Source organism: Saprolegnia parasitica (genome assembly GCF_000151545.1).
Source record: "Saprolegnia parasitica CBS 223.65 unplaced genomic scaffold supercont2.87, whole genome shotgun sequence".
Taxonomy (NCBI): Eukaryota; Oomycota; class Saprolegniomycetes; order Saprolegniales; family Saprolegniaceae; genus Saprolegnia; species Saprolegnia parasitica.
The window spans coordinates 120,440-131,916 of NW_012156481.1; the positions used below are offsets into that span (position 1 = coordinate 120,440).

Genomic DNA, 11,477 nt, shown 5'->3' on the forward strand with positions numbered 1-11,477 from the left:
TCTTGCACCGAGCGTCGGAGGCGGAGATTCTTCACCTCCAGCGGCGGCACCCGTCGGCGCCGAGGGCGACGCTGGCGGCTGCCCTCAACGCCGCCAAGCGCAGTGTCAAGCTCTACAAGCAGCCAGACCGCGGAATCCACCGGGAGCTGTTTTACTACGTGATCAAGAAAGAGGCGGTCGGCACGCTCGAGACCGTGCGCGGCCACCCGGACCCGAACACGGTGCTTCTGCGTCTCGTGACGCTTTATCTCTACGACTGGACCACTGTGGCGCGCCAGCTGCATGCGCCGCGCCTCCTGCCGTGCTCGTAGGAAATGCACATAACGGCGAGTACTATCATTGAGCGTATTCTTTATATGCAGAGTCGTCGTCGACGGTATTAGACCTTCTTGCGCGGCGAGCGCAAGAGGAGCGCATCGCTGGTCGAGTTGAGGAAGCGCACACCGCGCTTGCCCATGTCGGCGACAAAGTCGACACCGCTCGCCTCAAAGCCCGGGACGGGCGACGTGCAGTCGGTCAAGATTGCAATGTCGCTGGCACGGCCCGCCGGCCAGTGCTCGACAAGGTCGCGGACCGTAAAGTTGACGCAGTGCGAGAGCGCTTGGCCACACACGGCGACGACGCCAGCGGTCTTGAGCGCGTCGATGAGGCCGACGTTGAGCGACGTCTCGGGGTCGTGCGGCAGCTCGACGTCCGCACGAAGCGCCGAGTAGTGCTCGGTGTAGCAGTTGCTGCCCTTGTGCACGTACGTGATCGGGCGACGGCTCACGCGGGACCATTCGAGCGCCGCGGTATGCACGGCATCGACGATCGCCTGGCCCTTCGTGCCAATGATGCAGTGCTCGGGCCAAATGCAGAGCGTGAAGCGGCCACCGGCCTCGAGCGCCTTGGTGTACTCGTACGCGTACGCCTGCAGCTCGGGCGCCCGCGGCGACCACTTGCCGTTCGCCACGTCCTCGGACGTGATGAGCGTAAACGGCGCCGGCGACGCTCCGTCGACGTTCTTCCAGAAGACGCCATGGGCGATGTGGAGGCGCTGGTGCGAGTCGAGCGTAATGACGAGCTGCGTGATCGCAGTCATATGCTTGCGGATAAAGGCCGCCGTGCGCTCGGCGTCGTCGTTGGCCGTCGGGATCGCCAGCGAGCCGCCCGGGTGGAAGTCAACTTGCGGGTCAATGATGAAGAGCGCGAGGCCGCCATGGCCGTCCTTGGCATCGGCCTCGATCGCCGCAATAGTCTGTCGCGCGGCTTCCATCGTCGCCAAGATTTTCAAAACTCGCCCACGCCACGTCAGTCTGCTTCTTTTACCTCTCCATAAACGCGTTCAACCCACGCTAAACACTTGCACGCAATTTCACCTATAAAACCGATCCCCGACATCGTTTTTATGCATTTTCAAAACATCAGATCTGAGCGGGGGTAGGGTTTTGCTCGGCAAGACCATGCGGCGAGTCTACCGAGCCTGCTCGACTCCGGTAGAAGAGAGCCAAGTGGACTAGAATGGACGTCGTCAACGGTGGCGTCCCGTATCGGTGTAGCCAACAAAGACACAAGGCTACAGAATAAGGTGGGGTTGCTTTACGCCATGTCTTGGTCCTCGTCGTCGTCGTCGTCGTTGATCTCGTTGAACATGAATTCATGCTGGTACTCCATGAGGAACTGCGTCGAGCGCTTCACGTCCACAAAGAGCGAGTAGACCTTCTTGATGTCGGCGACGTCGACCTCGGTGCCCTTGCGCTTCGTGCAGACAAGCGACGCCGTCATGATGATGTGGATCGCATACCGGAGACTCGTCTCCATCGCGATGCGCGTGAGGAGGTCTTTGGCGTCGTCCGTCATCTCGACGTCTTCCTCTTCGCAGCGAATGTTGAGGATCTTGCCCACGTCCGCCTCGCTGTACGGCTTGGTCGAGATGATCATGAGCCGGTCGAGGAGGTCGATCGGAATGCCGTGCGGGCTCTTGTAGTTGGTGCCGCGGATGCGCGTGATCCCGCGGTTCGTCGCGATGATGAGCACGGGCGCCAGGTCCGACTCGAGCGCGCGGTTGAGCCACGAGAAGCACTCGATGTCGAGCATGTGCACTTCGTCAATGAAGAGGACACCCGGCACAATGGTCGCCTTGCCTTCCTCGCGCCACTCGTTGACCTTGGTGTCAATCTGCTCGCGGACCTCGTCCTTGATCTCGCCCGTGTCGCCGGCAAAGAGGGCGAGGAAGCCCTGCGAACGCGAGTTGATGACGTCAATCTCGTGAAGGCTCACGACATGGACCACTTCCTTGCGCTTCTGCAGCTCACCCTCCTATTCCACGGTATTCATGAGATCGCATGCAAGATGACAGAGGAGACGCGTACGGGGCACTGGACGAAGCGCGTCTGGGGACCCATGGCATCATAGTCCTTGGAGCGCGTGAACGACCGGCCGAGCTTGGAGATCTTGCCGCTCTCCTTGTTGATCGTAATGACGTCGCCGGCCTCGATCTTTCCTTTGTGAGCTGGTCGATCATCTTGGTGCCAAGGTCATAGACAGTCTCCATCTCGGTGGTGCGGAGCGTGAGGCGGCCGACCTTGTCGCCGACCGACCCCGTCGGCGTGTCGACTTGGATTTCAACGACTTCGCCTTCGATGATCTCGGTTTCTTCCATGATGCGGATGCCGATCGAGCGGCGGAACGCCTGCGTGAGCGCCTCGGTCTTGCTCATCTCGAGCGAGAAGACCTCGCTACCGGCAATCGTCGTGAACGGCGTATCTTCGCCCAGCGCCTGCGCAATGCCCATCGCAATCGCCGTCTTGCCCGTGCCCGGCTTGCCCGCGAGCAGGATCGCGCGGCCGGCAATCTTGCCTTCTTCGATCATGCGCAGGACGATGCCCGCGGCCTTGCGCGCCTCGGTCTGCCCGACCATGCCCTGGCTGACGTTGCGCGGCTCGAGCGCATCGTCGAGGCCGAGGCCGCGGATGTGCGAGTGGGCGCCGATGCGCTCGATGCGCGTGATGTCACGGACCTCGGTTGTCGTCTTCACGCTCTACGCTGCGCATGAGCCAGAAGATCGCGATGGCCGCCGGTACCATGAGCTTTTTGTCGGATTTCTGTGGTTGGATTTTTATCGAATGCAGTTCCAATCAAAATGTCCGAAATTTCCAGAAGCAGTATCCGGATGCGTATCTTCCACCGCCTCGAGCCAATGCTACGACGAGCTGCTCGCCGATGGCCGCATCGGCTTGCAGCATCCTTACGACGACGGCAACGTGATGGCACCACCGCATGTCATAGCGCTGCAACTCCGTCCACTCCTCGGACCTCCGACCTCCGGAGCGCCCCATTGCCCCAAGCACCAACCATTTACGCGTTCAAGAGCTTTGGACCTCGTGGGCACTTGGCCTCCACCGCTCAGCTCACAGCTGATACCACTAAGCTCTTGGCCTACCAACTTCCTCCTCGCCATTGTGTGCCCTTCGCACTCCGCCTAGGCGAACGCACCCTTAAATCGCTCCGCGACGCTAGCGTCGAGCCTGCGCTTGGTGTGGAAGACGAAGAGATGGCAACGATGCAGTGGCGCGCGCGTGCTAGCAAGGTCGACGGCGCTGGTTGCTGAGAGTCGTCCGTGTCGGTCCATCGCTTCGAAATATCGAAGGTTGCGCTGGCTTCGATATTTTGATTACCGTATTTCGACGGTTGAACCGATTCGGGTGCAGAGGATCGCAGTTGCAAAATGGCCAAGTTGGGCTCGAACGTCGGGGTGCGGGATCTGTGGCCCGCCGCGGCGACCGTCGCAGTCGCACTCCCGATCTACGTCGCAACGGCCTTTCCGAGCGTCGCGGGCGGCGACAGCGGCGAGCTCGTGGCCGAAGCCTGCATCGCCGGCGGTGGCGTCGCGCACCCGCCAGGGTACCCGCTGTACCTCCTCCTCCTCCGCGCCGTGCTCGACCAGAAATGGCTGGAGCTGCCACCTGCGTACACGGCCAATGTCCTGAACGCAACGTACGCAGCGCTGGCGGCGGGCTGCATCGCCCACTTCGTCTATCTCTACAGCAACAAGACGCACGGGCTCGCGGCCATCGCCGCCGGCCTCATGTACGCATTTGCACCGTTGACGTGGGAGTACGCCGTCGGGGCCGAGGTACGTTCACCACCTTGTCCTCCATGCGTCAGTCCACGAGCTAGGTCTTTGCCCTTAACAACCTCCTGTGCGGCTTGCTCTTTGTCCTCTGCGCGATCTTCCGCCGGACGCAGAGCCCGTGGGTGGCCGCGCTCGGCGCGCTCGTGTGTGGTCTCGCCATGTCCAACCAGCACACGGCGAGTACGTCTCGCGACCTTATCTGGTTTCTACCTTTCTTCTAGTTTTGTTTGAGATCCCCATGGTGCTCTGGGTGCTCTGGCACGGCCGATGCGTCTTTCGCTTCTACCACATTGTTCTCTTCGCAGCCTTGTACGTTCTGCGTTCGACGGTGCGGTGGCTTGAACCGTCCCGTAGGTTCCTTGCGGGCTTGACGCCGTATCTGCACATGATGGAGGTAGCGTCGACGCCGCGCAAAGGCTCGTGGGGCAATGCGTCGTCGTGGATGGGGCTCCTCCGCCACCTCGTGCGCGAAGAGTACGGCACGTTCAAGCTCTCGCCCGTCAAGACCAACCTCACCGAGGTCTGTTCCTCGTCTCTATGGCAGGAGCGCTGAAACATGCGCTCTAGACGCCGATCGAGCGCATGCTGGTGTACCTCCACGACGCCCGCGAGCAGTTTATTGGCATTGGCTTCATCCTTGCTCTCTACGGGCTCTGGCGCTTGTACGCATCTCTTGATGTGCACAACACATTTGTTCATGACAAGACATATACGTACTAGTGATCCGGCCGACATGGAACGGCGCGAGAATGACGCTGCACCGATCGAGGCGGCGCTCGGGAGCGCGCCCGAGCAAAAGGCTCTCGACGACTTGCTCTTACTGTGCCTCTTGCACTACGTCGTGTGCTTCCACGCGCTCTCGAACCTGCCGCTGTACCTCGTACGTCGACCAACTCGATGGATGCAGGCTGATTGGCGATCGTAGCCGCTACCGCGCGCGATCCACAGCCGGTTTTGGATGCAACCGAATCTGGTGATCGCCATCTTCCTCGGGCTCGGGCTCGCGCGCATGCACGCAAGTCTCAACGCCAAAGTGTTTGCTTTCCTCGCCAGGGCCGGCGCGGTTGTCTCGGCGCTCGGACTGATCTACATGCAGCTCAGCGCCCAGTACCCGACGGCCAACCACGCCAAGGTGCGATCGCAAGAGCTCGCGGAATGCATCGTCGATCTCTTGTGTGGTAGAAAGGGAATGTCATTGCCGCATACGGCAACGCGCTCCTTGACACGCTGCCGCCCAACGCGATCCTGCTTTCGTACACGGACATCAACTGGAACAGCGTCCGGTACCTTCAAGTACGCTCGTCTTGATTGCGCGAGGGCGCGACCGATGGTATAGGAGTGCGAGCAGAAGCGGCCGGACGTCATGCACCTCAACTTTCAGCTCATGCCGTACCATTGGTTCCAGCGCCAGGTACGCGGCCGTGTATTGTCTGTGTATCAATGTATCGAGGTAGCACGCGCTGTACCCCGGCGTAACGTTCCCGCAGCTGCTGCAAGGCGTGTCCACCGAGCGCGGCAGCAAGGGCTTTGAGCAGCTCATGCGCCGCTTTGTGATGCAGAACATGTACACGTTCCCAACCTCCATGTACCTCGACCTCCATGCAGTGGTACGACGTGTAGTCATGTATCAAGTTGATACATATATAGATTTTGATAGAACGAATCGGCGCTCGGCAAAGACGGCTACTACAACGGGTTTTATGTCACGCCGCACGGGATGCTGTGGAAGATCCACGAGCAGAAAAAGTTGATATTTTGATACTATCCCCCGTCCACGAACACAACGATTAGGATGCCATCGATCTCGAAATGGAACAAGGACGTCAAGCAAGTGTGGAAGATGTACAATACGACGTTTCCCTTGGCCAACGCGGCGCAATACCCGTCCGGGTCGTGGGAGTTTGTCGCACGCAAGATCTACTACGACGGACTCTACCAGCGTGCGCTCCACCACCTCCAGCACTGGGTCGAAACGTCCGCCAAGCTCGGGAAAGACACGACCTTTGACGAGATCGACGACTACCTCTTTGGCATGCGCGACATTGTCCATGCGCTCGACGGCATCTACCACATCGCCATGCCCGTACTTGGATCCGTCCCCAGCGCCTGCTTTATTGTTTATTTTTTGCATTTTGTAGATTTACTGCATTTCGTACCCGAAAAAAGCATCGTCAAGAACCTCGCGCTGAGCTACATGCGGTACCACGGCGCGCTCGCGATCGCGGACCGCCAGCCAGACCGCGACCTGCCCATCTCCAAGCAGTACGATACCGTCCTTGGGCTGCAGGAAGAGGGACATCCATCATGCAACTAGGCTCCTCTCGGACATCCAAGACGAGGCGCTCCGAATGTGCAAGGAGTTTATCGAGATCAACCCCAAGGACAAGGACATTGAGACATTCCAAAAGTACGTCGAGTCGATCGAGGCGCCGCCCGAGGCCGCGCCGAAGCCCAAGAAGCTCAAGAAGAAGCTCAAGAAAAAGCCGCGGGCCGAAATCACCGAAGAAGAGCTTTAAGTCGGTGAGGCAGTTGAAACACCGACTATATATCTTGCAACAAGAGGGTTTGGAGAAGGAGGTCCGACGACCGCGACGACGGCGTATTGGGTGGCGAGGATGCGGCCAGCGACGGGGGCATTTGAATCATGTCGGGGTCGTCCTGGCTCCACGACAGAAGGGTTGGGAGGGCCGTGTACGCGCGGTGGAGCAGCTCAGGGCGAAATGTTGTGCGTGGTGTCTTCTTGTGGGGCGTGAGAGACATCGTAGGCGATAGCAAACGGGGAAGTATCCCCACCGGTGTTGGCGGCAGTAAACCAACGTGCTTGGGGAAGGCCAGAAGCGGCGGCGGCACGACACGCCCGACCGAGCGCGGCATGGCGGCCTTGGACGGCGGCATCGCTTTGCGTGGTGCACTCGGTGGTACGCGCACCACCTTGGGCGACACTGTCCGTGCCTTCTTGGACAGTCTCGCCTTCGCGGGTGCGATTGTAGCCAATGTCGTTTGTGGTCGGGGGGATGTCTTCTGTCCACGTTTAGCATCAGGCTTGGTCGCTGGCTTGGTAGACAAAGCACCACTCTGGGCTTGGGCGGTCAGAGTCACTGGCTTGATGCGCGGAAGTGCGGGCTTGGCCGGCGTGCTGGCAGGGAGCGTTGCCACGTGGTGGCGCTTTGGTGTCGGTGGTTTCTCGCCTTTTGGCAGCTTTCGCTTGGCGACCGTGGTTTGTCCAAAGAGGATCTGCCGCGTCGCCTCGACTTGCAGCGTCGTGTGGAGGTTGGGCCGCGATGGCGGCGTAAAGGCCAGCGCCTTTAGCTCGTGCATGGGCAAGAGCACTGGAAACGTTTCGCCTAGCACCCATATGAACATGCACACACGCAAGCACGAGGCGAACTCGAAGGGTTGCCTACATACCGCTGTTGGGCACGAACGAAGGGCTCGCATCTTGTTCGTGCGGCGACGCAAGCTAGAAGGTGTCGTTGGCGGTCTGTTTCGAGCCTGGCATGCACACCTGCGTTGCAGCGCTTTGGATGTCACTCGCCCGTGGTGGCGCATGGTGGCGTACGTTGCATTGCTGCATGTGCCGGTCGATGTGCGCCTTCTACAGCCAGGCTCATGGGCATGGATGACGACGAGGACGATGGACGTAGTACTACGTGGATCGGGCGATGGCACTTGGCGCATTGGGCGAGGTGGAGCGGCTCCATGAGCTCGTCCAAGCTCTTGCATGCAAGACGCGTCTACTCGATTCGACTGCCATGCCCGCCTCGACGTCGGCGGCAACCGTACCTTGCAGCGGGCCATCGTGACACACGAGCGCAAGATTGCGAATGCGCAAGATCATCCGGTTGTTGGTGAAGAATATCCGGAGATCGCAAATCGGTTGCACACACACTATTTTCAAGAACACTATTGCATACGCATAGTTCTGCCAGGTGATAACACTATTCTCATTGAATGCACATTTCGACGCCACCTTGCGACGACATGCGAAGAAAGGAGGTCTTATCACAATGCATACATAGCCAATAGAGATACGGTACACACAGGCAGTCCTCAACAAGCACATTCTTCGCTCCGTATTCGACAACGCTAATACGATGCACACATCAAATAGCACTATATCACGTATTTTCGATTACAATGTTGAAATGGTGTGATGGACTCCCGCGCCAAAAGCGAAACGTGACTTCGGAGATGGTCATCGAGGCCCCATCGCTCGCGTACTGGCGCACGTCCGGACTCTGCCTCCTGGACCTGCGCGAAGAGGCCGAGCAGCGCTACGTGCTTACTTGTGACCGCGCGGTAGGCTCTTGGTGTTGTTTCTCACTCGCAACTCAAATTGCACTTAGGTGCCGATTCCATGGTCGGCTCAGAAAGCGCGCTGCCACGGTGCGTGCGCTCTCCAGCTTTTGTTGGATTCGATCCCGTCACTGCCGTAGAGTACCCGGCGCGGCAAGCTGCCTTTGGCCTCCTCTGCCCGCGCGACAGGTCAAAGGCGCAGGTCCAAGTCGACTGGTTCCTCTCCGAGACGATTCGAGTCCAGCAGTTGCCGTGGCGTCGCCTCGCTTTCTACATTGTCGACTCGGACGACATTGCAGCCGAAGCCAACGCCCTTGCCCTCGTCGGTGCGCAGACGCCACTCTTCCCGCAACCGCGGCTCTGGTCGCCCAACGCCCTCCTCTTCGAGCTCGTGCCGGTCGTCGTTGGTTTGAAGGCCGACCCGACAGCCGCTGTGATCGACCTCGCGTGTGGGTCGGGCCGCGACATTGTGTATTTCGCTGAAGAAGTCCTCGCGGTTGCACCGCAACCGGACCTCTCTAACCGGTTCATCGGCGTCAACGACAACCGCAGCGGCCGCAAGAAGGGCCTCGCGTTCGCATCCCGTCGTGGCGTTGACAAGGTCGTGGACTTTCTCAAGATGGACCTCAACCGCGTCGGGCCTTTCTCACAGCACGCATGGGGACCGATCCAGTGTGTTTATGGCTGCCGCTTCTTGAACCGACGACTCTTTGCGGTGATCCGCGCTTTAGTTCCGGTGGGCGGCGTCGTCGGCTGGATGCATTTTTGCGCGCCGCCCGATGGGAGTCCGTGGCGCTGGGCGCACCCGAGCCAGATCTCGGACATTCTCAAGCTGGGCGAGCTTCGCAGTCGGTTTGAAGACTGCTTTGAGATCCTCGTCGACAAGGTTGTGCTCGACACGGACCACGGCCGCCCCATGAATGTCTTTATCGCGCGCAAGCGAGCGCACCCAACGATGGGCGCGTTCCTCGTTTAAAGTCTAGTCGCTGCAGAGACCACTCGACTAACTACTAATAACTACTAGAGTAACCAGACGACCTACTACATAGCGGCTGTGTCGACTGGATTTGGCGATCGTTCGGAGCTCCGTGATGTCGTCTCGATGCATAGAGGAACATGCTGCAAGAAGGCCCGATTGACGCCAACGGTCCAACTGGAATGCCATCCACAAGCTGCGACGATGGTCCACGCTCAAAGAAGAGATCAACCTCGAGCCCCTCTGTATCCGGTGGAAAAGGAATGCCACGAGCGTGCAGCGGTTCGATGCGAGGGGAGATAGCGCAGTCAAAAAGCATGTCTCGCGTTCACGGGCGTTAGATCTCCCGAGGCTCCGGTTTAACGGGCGGCGCCTCCGCCGCAGGAGTTACGTAAAGCATTGCACCAGGGAGGCTGTTCATGCTTTCGTCGAGCGCCATCCAGTTGTTGGAATAGCGCGTGTCGGGCAACATAAAGAGCTCGACAGGTGCCAAGCACGTGCTAATAAGGCGTGCAATATGAACGTTCAGTGGCTTCGAACGCGTACCGGCCATTGGTGTCGTTGAGCGTGTCGTCGATCGCGTCGCCGCCGAGCAAGTGGTCCTCGGCGCGGTTCAAGAACCGGATCGTGTTGCGCTGGAACGACAGGACCGGGTACTTGATGCAGAGATCCTTGAGCTATGAACAAAGTCTCAAGTGGTTCCTCCCGAGAAGAGAGACTTACCTCGACCAGCGCTGGCCCCGTCGCCTTGAGGACGCGTCCGACAGCCTTGCGAAAGCACGCGGCGTGCTGGCGCACAGCGTCGGGCCTACACAGTGAGCCTGCGTCAAAGACGCACTGTCCATCAAAGGAGGAGCAGGACGTACACTGAGGGCTCCATGTACGGCGAGAGGAGCGTTCGGTAGTCGAGAGGCATGACGAAGCGGGCCGTCGAATCGGCCGCGACATGCCAGTGCATCGGCGCTACAATGTACTAGGCAAAGAGTCACGTCAGAATACCTTCGCTCAGCTACGCACTTGGATCGTAATGTGAAGGCGGTGCTCATGCTGGAGCGAGCCAAACGGCGTGACGTCCTCCATCTAGCGCGACGCGAGGTAAGGCCATGGCGAACTGTATGGCCGGCGTACCACGCGGTCATACATCTCGAGCGTCTCGTCGTGCTGGCTCGGCAGGTCGTCGACGCGGTCCGAGACCTTGCGGACTCTGTCGCGGAGCACGGCAAAGACGAACCGAAGATGCTCGCGGTCCGAGGGCTGGAGCTCGATGCCCATGGCATTGAGCGTATGGAGGAGCGCTAGACACAGCATGCATATAGAGCGTCAACCTGCGGCGCATGTACCCATCGCGGCCTCGAGCTCATTGATCTGGCAGAGAAACTCAAACTTCTGCCGCAGGTCCACGTCCATCGGCCTGTTCGATTCCAAGTTCAGCGCAACTCGCACGAGATTGGCCAAAAGGTCCGGTGACTTTGCTTACGAATGATTGGTGACATTCAAAATACATAATCGACCAATCCAACGTAGAATCAAGAAAGGCGGTAACGCATTTGGTGAAACTGGATTTGGAAACACTGGAATTCAATCCAGAACGCCAACAGAAATAATACTACCGCGCTCATGCTGCTGAATCACGCCGCGTACTCCATTCGATAACCAAGGTACACGGGGTGGTCGAGAGTGTACTAGTAAAGAAGGAGCCAGAAAAAAAATCGCACCGTTGAAAACGCTATCCAACATCTCCCAGCATCATTTTCTGTCTGCTCAGGAAGATCTGTTCATGACCAACGGTTCGAATCCCAGGCTAGCCATCGTTTTCGTGGCATGTACAGCCCGCCTTGGATGTTGTTCCTGCAGCCATGGACATGTCCTTGGTACGGTTCTCCTCTATGAAGGGGGTGTGGCTCTCTGGACGTACCACATCCTAATGAGTAGAAGTGCAGCGACAACGCATGCAATACTATCGCATGTGTAATATTGTCAAATTGTCTGCTACTATGCACATGTCCTCTCGTGTTGTACACCTTGTCATGCCATGCGTGGCACTTCGATATCCGGATAGACTGGCGAGCCCTTCCGGAGGCGCTTCAACGC

The 11,477-nt window shown here is 59.0% G+C and overlaps 6 protein-coding genes across 6 annotated transcripts; 2 read left to right on the forward strand and 4 right to left on the reverse strand.

Moving 5' to 3' along the window:
* Positions 1-324: 324 nt before the first annotated feature.
* Positions 325-1,294, reverse strand: SPRG_12081 (hypothetical protein). The gene has a single exon (XM_012351846.1). It carries the CDS (start codon positions 1,253-1,255, stop codon positions 380-382), a length of 876 nt encoding a protein of 291 aa, XP_012207236.1. The 5' UTR covers positions 1,256-1,294; the 3' UTR covers positions 325-379.
* Positions 1,295-1,578: 284 nt separating this feature from the next.
* Positions 1,579-3,065, reverse strand: SPRG_12082 (RuvB-like 2; the record flags this gene model as incomplete). The annotated part of the gene is made up of 4 exons (XM_012351847.1): positions 1,579-2,298; positions 2,352-2,477; positions 2,525-3,019; positions 3,063-3,065. 4 exons carry the CDS (start codon positions 3,063-3,065, stop codon positions 1,579-1,581), a joined length of 1,344 nt encoding a protein of 447 aa, XP_012207237.1.
* Positions 3,066-3,698: 633 nt separating this feature from the next.
* Positions 3,699-6,672, forward strand: SPRG_12083 (hypothetical protein). The gene is made up of 14 exons (XM_012351848.1): positions 3,699-4,114; positions 4,159-4,294; positions 4,336-4,423; positions 4,469-4,634; positions 4,682-4,776; positions 4,835-4,994; positions 5,040-5,246; positions 5,297-5,407; positions 5,451-5,525; positions 5,569-5,721; positions 5,772-5,860; positions 5,906-6,197; positions 6,253-6,376; positions 6,429-6,672. Exons 1-13 carry the CDS (start codon positions 3,707-3,709, stop codon positions 6,301-6,303), a joined length of 2,031 nt encoding a protein of 676 aa, XP_012207238.1. The 5' UTR covers positions 3,699-3,706; the 3' UTR covers positions 6,304-6,376; positions 6,429-6,672.
* On the reverse strand, positions 6,656-7,912 carry SPRG_12084 (hypothetical protein; the record flags this gene model as incomplete). The annotated part of the gene is made up of 5 exons (XM_012351849.1): positions 6,656-7,458; positions 7,523-7,574; positions 7,620-7,709; positions 7,765-7,848; positions 7,898-7,912. 5 exons carry the CDS (start codon positions 7,910-7,912, stop codon positions 6,656-6,658), a joined length of 1,044 nt encoding a protein of 347 aa, XP_012207239.1.
* Positions 7,913-8,305: 393 nt separating this feature from the next.
* SPRG_12085 (hypothetical protein) lies at positions 8,306-9,444 on the forward strand (the record flags this gene model as incomplete). Its single annotated transcript, XM_012351850.1, has 3 exons — positions 8,306-8,413; positions 8,461-8,500; positions 8,551-9,444. 3 exons carry the CDS (start codon positions 8,306-8,308, stop codon positions 9,384-9,386), a joined length of 984 nt encoding a protein of 327 aa, XP_012207240.1. The 3' UTR covers positions 9,387-9,444.
* Positions 9,445-9,723: 279 nt separating this feature from the next.
* On the reverse strand, positions 9,724-10,829 carry SPRG_21084 (hypothetical protein; the record flags this gene model as incomplete). The annotated part of the gene is made up of 7 exons (XM_012351855.1): positions 10,727-10,829; positions 10,515-10,681; positions 10,404-10,466; positions 10,253-10,359; positions 10,110-10,194; positions 9,933-10,063; positions 9,724-9,886 (listed from the first exon to the last, which is right to left on the reverse strand). Exons 1-7 carry the CDS (start codon positions 10,791-10,793, stop codon positions 9,724-9,726), a joined length of 783 nt encoding a protein of 260 aa, XP_012207245.1. The 5' UTR covers positions 10,794-10,829.
* Positions 10,830-11,477: the final 648 nt, after the last annotated feature.